Source organism: Vigna radiata, chromosome 5, assembly GCF_000741045.1.
Source record: "Vigna radiata var. radiata cultivar VC1973A chromosome 5, Vradiata_ver6, whole genome shotgun sequence".
NCBI classification, from domain to species: domain Eukaryota; kingdom Viridiplantae; phylum Streptophyta; class Magnoliopsida; order Fabales; family Fabaceae; genus Vigna; species Vigna radiata.
In genome coordinates, this window is record NC_028355.1 from 34755634 (window position 1) to 34764983 (window position 9350).

At 34.2% G+C, this 9350-nt stretch overlaps 1 protein-coding gene across 1 annotated transcript; it reads left to right on the forward strand.

Annotated features, from left to right (window-relative positions):
• The first annotated feature begins 1942 nt into the window (after positions 1 to 1942).
• Positions 1943 to 2732, forward strand: LOC111241600. The gene is made up of 2 exons (XM_022780275.1): positions 1943 to 2144; positions 2179 to 2732. The coding sequence occupies exons 1-2, from the start codon at positions 1967 to 1969 to the stop codon at positions 2730 to 2732; spliced, it is 732 nt and encodes a 243-aa protein (XP_022635996.1). The 5' UTR covers positions 1943 to 1966.
• Positions 2733 to 9350: the final 6618 nt, after the last annotated feature.

Below are 9350 nucleotides of genomic sequence, written 5' to 3' on the forward strand. Positions count from 1 at the left end.
AAATAAAACCCTATTCTTTTCTTCTTCAAACTCGCTGTAACTCAGTAAAAATATTTCACTGTTGTTTTTTAAGAGGATTTGGGTAAAGAAAAAATATTTTAATTCATAAAAATAAGAATTATTATTATTATTATTAATTATATTAAAGATTAACTTAATTTAAAAATATAATTATCACAATTTCTTCGCAAATTGTTTTAATATTAAAGAAAAAGTTAAAGCAAAGATTTTTTTTCAATTTGCATAGTTATTTTGTCCAACGGGATATACAAATCTAAATGTTTTGGCTACTATGCTAGAAAATTCGTCGAAGACTTTAGCTAGATCATTATGTTAACTGCTTTCTTTTATAATTTGTAAATAGAATTTATTCTTCTGTAAAATTGAAAATATATAAGATAAAGAATATATTTTAAATATTTTATTTCATTAAAACATTTATTCTATTTCTTTTTTTTTAAATAATCTTAAACCACGTTTAAGAGGAACCTGGTAAGTATGTAAATATTTACTCCAATCTCTTTATCTTTTACTATAATACTCTTTAGGTTCTACTTTTCTCTAAAGATAGATTTGAAAGAAAAAGAATGAATGAATTTAAAGATAAAATTTTTATTAATTTTTTAAAAGAATTTGAAAGTAAAAAGATGTAAAAGTATAATATATGAAAGTTTATAAAATATTGGTTTAATTGGTCCTTCTTCTGTGGCGTTTGTTCAAAATGATCTCACCTTCGGAAAAAAATTACTTAGATCCCATATTTTATTAAAAGTTGTTCAAAATGGTCTTTTTGGTAGACGGCGTTAAATTCTTAACGGTACAGATGCTAACGTGGCAAACTTATCTGACGTGGCTTTCTGAAGACATTTTAACGTTTTAATATTGAGGATTAAAATGAAATGAATAAAATTAGGCTAATTAAAAAAGCCCTAACCCTTATCTGATAACGCCATTTTTGTTGTGATTTCTAATAGCGCCATTGTTGTTCATTTCTGGTGATTTCTGCTAACGCCATTGCCGATTGATTGAAGGTAGAAGTTCAACATCGTACGGAGGTGAGGTAAGAGGTCACTATCTAAGCCTATTATTGTTGTTGTTTATGTTTTTTTTTTAGGGTTAGGGTTTAATTTGATGTTATGTTAAGAATAGATATTTTCATCGATTTACTCTGATTTTGGGCAGTATAAAAAGTTGTTGTTTATTTTCTGTTGAGTTGTTTTGTAATGCGTTGTATTGTGTATTAAATATGATTTTTGGTTGTGGGTTTTTTGGTTGTGGAAGACAGAAGGTATTATTGTCGGCTTTTGTTGTTCACTGTGGTCCCATTATTGGTACTTGAAGTGATTTTAGTGGGTCCCCCTTTGAGATGGCTGAGAAAAGATTTGAGGTAGTGGTCCACCATGGTGGGACCTTGATAACACAATACCCTATTAAGTATATAAATGGAGAGATTGCTTACTGGGACGTTGATCCCGATAAATGGAACTATTTTGAAATATTAGGTGCATTAAAATATTTGGGGTACCTTCACGTGAAAGAGTTATTTTACAACATAGAAAATGTGTTGCATCTACTGTATGATGATAAAGGAGCAATGAATATGATGGGGGTGGCAAAGTATGTTGGGAAAGTTAACTTGTATGTTGTACATGGCATGGACCATGCAGAGGTTGTAGAAGATAACGAACCTGAAGTAGGGGTGCAGTTGTTGTTGACTCAGGGTGAGTTGGTTAATGAGAGTGATAAAAATGAGGAAGAAAGTGCTAGAAATGAGGTGGAGGTTGGACTAGAGGTGGAAGACAGTGGTGCAAAGGAGGTGGATGGTGGAGTCCAGGAAGAAATTGTAGTGGATCCGCAAGTTGAAAATGAAGTAGAAAGTGAGTGTGGACTGAACAATGAGGTTGAAGTAGTGAGTGATGGTGGAGGGGACAATGAAGTTGAAGTATAGAGTGAGGATGAAGGGCATATGGATCATCTTAGTGGTGATGAGTACGTGGAGGAGGAAGAAGAAATTGGTTTTGGTTTGGAGGACAGTGATGAAGAGTATAGGACTGAGGTCAATTGTAGGGGGTTGCCAGATGATGAATGGCATTCTGATGTCTTAGTAAGTCCACAAAACAGTGGTAGTGAGAACGAGAGTGAAGATAGAACGAGAGTGAAGATAGAACGAGAGTGAAGATAGACCACAACCAGGTCCATTTCAGACATATGAGAAACAAAAAAGTATGACAGATTATAAGTGGAAAGTTGGGACAGTATTTGCTGATAAGGCTCACTTTATTGAGGCCATTAGAACTTATGTTGTGCATATTGGGAGGGCTTTGAAGTTTGTTAAAAACGATAAGCGTAGGGTGAGAGTTAGATGCATGGGTGGACAAGGTAAGTGTCCATGGACAACTTACTGTGGTTATTTACCAAGCCGACAATTTTGGCAATTAAGGAAAATAAAGGACACCCATATTTGCAGCAGGCAACTTAACATTAAGATTTTGAATACAAAGTGGTTGAGTGAGGAAATAGATAGGTGCTTACAAGACAATCCAAACTTGAAGGTGCAAGACATACGTAAAAAAGCTTTACGTAAATGGAATACTAAGATTTCCATCTCCAAAGCACGAAGGGCAAAGTTGATGGCAACAAGGCAACTTATTGGAGATTTCAAAGAACAGTATAGAAGAATACATGATTATGGACATGAACTTTTGAGGTCTAATCCTGGGTCAACAGTTTAGGTGGAGGTTGACAGTGTTAATGGTGATGCAGTGTTTAAAAGATTCTATGTTTGCTTGAAAGGTTGCAAGGAAAGTTTTGTGAGTTGTAGACGAATTATATGTTTAGATGGATGCTTTTTAAAAGGCCAGTATAAGGGAGAGTTGCTCACTGCAATTGGAAGGGACCCAAATGACCAAATGCTTCCCCTTGCATATGCCATTTTTGAGGTGGAGAACAAAGAGACATGAAGTTGGTTTCTGCAGTTATTAATAAAAGATCTTGGAGGAAATGAAGTATGTGGTAGGTGCACATGGATGTCTGACCAACAGAAGGTACACTTTTACTTACATTATTATAATGAATTTATTCTCTATAAATGATGAAACAAACTTTGATTTTTTTTAATCATGTGGTCATGGGTTGGTGCACACTATAAAGGAACTTTTGCCTAAGGCATACCAAAGATTCTGCATGAGGCACCTATACGCAAACTTTAGAAAACAGTTCCCTGGTCAGACTTTGAGGACGCTGATGTGGAGGGCTGCCACAAGCACGTACCCCAGGCATGGGAGAGAGAAATGCTGAATATAAAACAGGTCAACATAAAAGCTTATAAATACCTGATATCCATCCCCCCCAGGTAAATTAACTCACTAAGACTTCATTTTCAATTTTGTTCATTTCTACTATGTTTCCACATTGCATTTCTATTTTTATCAGCTCTGCTTCTATATTCTATTAAGTTTTGTATATGGATTCGTGCCAATAAATTAGTTTTTCCAAAAACTTAAACTTAAACTTAGCCATTATAAGAGAAAGTGTAATTCATACCTTACCCTGCACATTCACATGCACAATAGTTGTATTCATCTAGTTTCTTTGCCTATTATTAGATTTTTCAATGCTCATGGCAGGTACTGGTCAAGGTCTCGATTCACATATGAACCTGTATGTGATTCCCTTGACAACAATATATGTGAAGCATTCAACAGTGTTATTGTGCTTGCCAGAGGCAAGCCAATAATCACAATGCTATAGGAGATAAGGCTTTACCTTATGAAACGTTGGGCCACCAACAGAACCAAGGTTGCAACAATGGAATTCACTATCTGCCCAAAGATAAACACCAGGCTTATGAAGGAATCAAATCTATCTAGATATTGGATCCCAAGGTAAATTTGTTAACTTTAATCATTTACAATTTTGTAATTAAATCTGAATTTAATCAAATATGTCTAGATGTTGATATCCTTACTGGAATGTCGTTTATTATTGTCAGCTGGTCTGGACGTAAGTTGTTTGAGGTTAGACACACTGTAGTAATGACAAACAAGTTTACGGTGGACCTTGAGAGTAAAGAGTGAAGCTGCAGGAAATGGATGATAAGTGGGATTCCATGTTGTCATGCCATTACAGCCATGAACTATTGCAATGAAGACCCAAAAAATTTCATACCCTCTTGCTTCACAAGAACGACACATGAAGCCACTTATGCCGCAATGATTTATCCTGTCAATGGGCAATTGCTTTGGGAAAAAACATAATTTGTGGATGTCCTCCCACCACTTATACGAATGATGCCTGGTAGGCCAAAGAAAAAAAGAAACTTGGAGGCTTGGGAGTTAACAAAGGATGCGACCCAAATGAATATTGGTGGGCACAGGAAAAAATGTACCATCTGCCGTAAACTGGGACACAACAGAACCAAGTGCCCCTTACGTCCACCCATCACAGAACCAACATGTCCCTCTGACTCACAAACACAGCAAGCCAATCCTCAATCCCGGCAGCCACCACAACCTACTCAGGAGTCCAATGCACATTCAACTCCACCAATCATGAGGAAAAAGATACCTTTCAAAAGAAGAATCAATTAGATGTATTTTAAAGTCATTATTATCAACTTTGGATGTATTTTGAACACAATTGTTGTGTATTATGAACATTTGCATGTATTTTGAAGTCATTATGAACTTCTTGTGTTAGTTTTTAATGCGACAGATTTGTGACCAAGTTTTTTGATGTATGGTCATTTTCATTTAATCAAGTATTATTATGTCCTCTTATAGGTGCACTTTGATTATTATATCATGAGAAGCAGTTGTGTTAGTTTATTATGTGATGAGAAGCACTTGTGTTAGTTTATTATGGGATGAGAAGCACTTGTCTTCATATCCATTTGGGACCAAAACTAAACTAATTTAAATACAATTGGGGACCACATTGGACATTTTAAAACGAAGGCGGATACTATATTTAACATTTGACATTAACGCCTTCATATTACATAAACCTTCACATTACATAAACCTTGACATTACATGAACCTTAACATTGACCTTTACATTCATGTTCATATGAACATAAACATTGTCTTACAACTCAACCAAAACATTGAGCCATATACCAAACCAAAACATTCAGCCTCATACAAAGATCAACCTAAACAGACCTTTAAAATGACAATGTTAACTACAAAAACAACACACATAGCTCCAAGTAACAATTTCATCCTTCTCTGCAAGTTTTGGACTAAAATTTCCAAATCAGAAATCCTCCTCCTTTGTCTGACACTTTCATCATCTCTTTCCTCATTATTTTCTTCAGTACACCATTTGAAAAAGTTGCAGTAAATCCTTCTTGAAGATCCACCCTGTTATGCACCAAATAAGCCAGCAAAATTGAAATTTCCTCATTAATCTATGAACAAATATATACCAAATAAAGTCAAAATGGAAATCAAAAAACCTTGTAATGACGACATCCCCAAATTTTTGCCCAACATTCTGGGGAGTTCTCGCCACTTTGGACACAACAGAATCACCACACTTGCAATGAGGGATTATCCCACCTCCCTTCCAACCCCCATCATTGCGGATTGTGAATTTCTTTCCCACCCTGTTTTGGAACATGACGAAAATGCTTGAGAAGAAGTCATTTCTATTACAACCTCTGCTAAAAAATTTGAAGAACATGAAAGAACCCTAACTTCAAAGAACCCTAACCCACCCCTTTTATTAACCTCAATTATAAGCCATTTAGGTCAACTTACTTCAGTCCATAGAGCCACGTCAGATAAGGTTTAAACAGCTGAATAAAAGTTTGTCACGCTAGCATCTGCACCGTTAAGAATTTAACGTCGTCTGCCAAAAGGACCATTTTGAACAACTTTTAATGAAATATGGGACCTAAGTGATTTTTTTCCGAAGGTGGGATCATTTTGAACAAACGCCACAAAAGAAGGGACCAAATGATGTATTAAACCTAAAATATTTAATGGATATGATAGATTTAAAAAATATTTTAATAAAATAAGATGTAAAATTACTAGTTTATTCTTTATAACTAAATTAGTACAATAGCACACCAAACATCCTATACAATAGCACACCAAACATCCTATACATGTCAAAACCTAGACAAAACTCATCTGGATTAGGTATGAATGTCGAACTCTTGGTAGTCTGTGCACTTGTATGATAAACAGTTGGCCCATCCCAAGCACCATACAAGGTTAGTTTGTTACAGTTGCCTAGGGCTAGATTCAAAGCCTATAGACAAGAATCTTCCGCTACTCTCACCACATGAATCATTCCTCTCTACTTGAGAATGGATGATCATTAGAGTGTCGAAAAAAACCACCAGTTCAAAGCTCCATACATTCATACAACAACAACAAAGGAACTACCATGAAATCTCTCCCTAAGTCATGGAATTACATCCACTAACCATACTTCAAAGTTGTATAAATACAACATCACAAGAATCCATCATCATATTATACCATAGGTACTTTTACCCCATTCATCCAAATCAAAACAAAACTCAAGATTATCAAGAAATAAGTTATAGAAAGAACAAATAGTTCTTGGACTAGTCGCTCAACGACCAAGCTCGTTGGACGACCAAAGGGTCTTGTTGCTCAGCAACCCTATTCATTGTGCGAATACAAAGATAGTGATCCAGATCCTAAACCCCTCGCTCAACGACTCAACTCGCTAGGCGAATCCAAAGACAGTGGTCCAGACCTTCAACCTCTCGCTTAATGACCCAACTCGCTAGGTGAATACATAGACAGTGGTCCAGACCTTCAACCTCTTGTTGAGCGACTCCACTCGCTTAGCGAGTCTGCATAACTCTGCAGCACTAAACTACATAATTTGCACCATGCACCACTCTTGACCAAATGGATACATTTTTCCCAGCTTCAAACACTCTTCGATCGCGTTACACACTCACTTATACTCAAAGTGACTACTTACAAGATCACAATCTAAAATCTACCAATCCTCACTCAAGAGACTCAAATTGTATTCCACCATTTATTGCACAATTTCGACCAACTTAGGGACTCCAACAAGTCTCATATTACTTACCAAGACACCTAAAAATGACTATTTAAGAACAAAACCCCTAACTCAAATTTTCACTAGTTTAACACTAGTACAAAAACAGCGTACAATGTCGAATATTTTTTGCCTTTCACGTCAAATTCGAGAACGACGTCATATCAGGAGACGTTAAATTGACATCGAATTTAAAAAATTTGACGTTAATTTAACGTCGAATTTTGTCTATATACGACGTTAATTTAATGTCAAATTTTGTCAATATACGATGTAAATCAATTTTTTTTATTTTTTTTAGTTAATTGTAATTTTTTTTTACAACTCTACGAGACCTGAAAAGTAAAAAAAAACAAATTTCAGTTTTTTGTATTTTATAAAGCATGAACTATGAACAGTAATATAGGATCAATCAAAGAACAATAACAAACAACAAACAAGTTCAATCAAACAACAAACAAGTTCAATCAAACAACAAACAAGTTCAATCAAACAGCAAACAAGTTCAATCAAACAATAACAACAAACAAGTTCAACCAAACAACAACAACAATAAACAAGTTCAAAAAAAAAATAACAAACAAGTTATCAACAAAAAAGTTCTTCGAAATGAAAACGAAAATTAACCTTTAAAAGGTGGGTTCATCGGAATAAAGTGTTGCCACCAGTAAGAGAGAAAGCAGAATGCGCCTATGAAGGACAAGAAAACGAAAATAATCGGTGAAAACAAACGAAAATCATACATAAAGTAGTTAATTAACATGCATTTGTATCAAATGAAAGAAAGATTACATGTGATGGTCGTCAAACTTCGTTTGAAAAAAGTTTGAGCAGAGAAAAGGGTCTCGCGCGCTAAGATAAAGTGAATGAATTTTCAATCTCCTGCTCAAATTTTTTTTGAATTCACTAACCTTTTAACGTCTAACGTTGGGGCATTCAACGTTTTATATCTTTTTACGTCGAATTACAATTCTAAACGACGTTTAATAATTGCATTTATTTACAAAAATGTCACCGGTCATTTTTAATGTTGGTTATTGAGTGTTTCGACGTTAAACGTGTGACGTTATACACTATTTTTTCACTAGTATAAACCCCCTTTAAACTAGTTCTAGACCAAACTGAAACATACATATCTACCAACATATACTCTTAACCCAAATTACTTCCATTTCAAGGACTTGAACAACTCACAAACCAACTTATAACAGACCCCAAATGCCTTACAAACCAACTTATAACAAACCTCAAATGCCTTAAACCAATTTACCATACTTCTCTCACAATTTCACTACCTAAGACCTCATTTTTAGACAAAAGTAACCTAAAACCAAGCTTAACCATTCCTTCCCAACAATTCAATTAACCTAATTACTATCACAAACACCAAATCCACAGTCAATAACACATCCAAACAGATTCAACATATATTACAATATTCATCATCACATAATGCATCAATTAACCATTTTACACCCCATTGAAGTCTCAATTCATACAAAGACAGATAACTCATATTTTTCACTATATTCACAAACTTAGTTATATTCTTCAACTAAAACAATCATCAATAAAGATTACTAGCTTCCCTTACCTCCAAAATTGTTCCACATATTTAGATATCTGTGACAATTGCTCACACTGCAAAGAACTCCTAAAAACATCTACAAATCACCAATTGATGATTGGAGAAAAATCTTAAAACCTAAATTGAGTCAAGAATTGAAGAAGGAAACTAATTGACACATGCAAAAAGGTTAAGAAAATAGTGTTTTAGAGATATAGACGATGTTTTAGATAATAAGACGAGTTTATAAAATTTTATTTATATTATAAAATTATTTATAATAAAATACTCGGTCTCATTATTTTAATATACCTACCATCTTCAATACTATATTTTCTAAGTTCTTACAATATTATTTATAATATTTTTATTTAAATAACTAAAATCTATTTTATCTATAATTATATATCATTCTATTTTTTCAATTTTACCTTTTTAATTACTATTTCAGAACGTGAACTGATCCCATCATTCCATAACTCAATATTTCTCACACTTTCACGTTCTCTTTCGTTTCACTGCAAGTGATAAAAAGTCACTTCTCACCAACAAATCTTGTCGTCCAAAGCAAGATGAATATCTGACATCTGCTCATTCCTTTCGCTCTAAAATCCTTGAATTAGATCATTATAATCACCAAAATTTCTTTTCTATCATTGTAAACGAACACAACGTGATTTATATTATCTATATTAATTAAAATTACTTTTTTTTGTATTATTATT

Excerpts from the sequence above, each read along its gene's own strand:
- LOC111241600 (XM_022780275.1), top strand. The coding sequence starts at position 1,967 with ATGGATCATCTTAGTGGTGATGAGTACGTGGAGGAGGAAGAAGAAATT. Across the intron at positions 2,145-2,178 it reads TAGTGAGAACGAGAGTGAAG|ATAGACCACAACCAGGTCCA; the intron begins ATAGAACGAGAG and ends ACGAGAGTGAAG.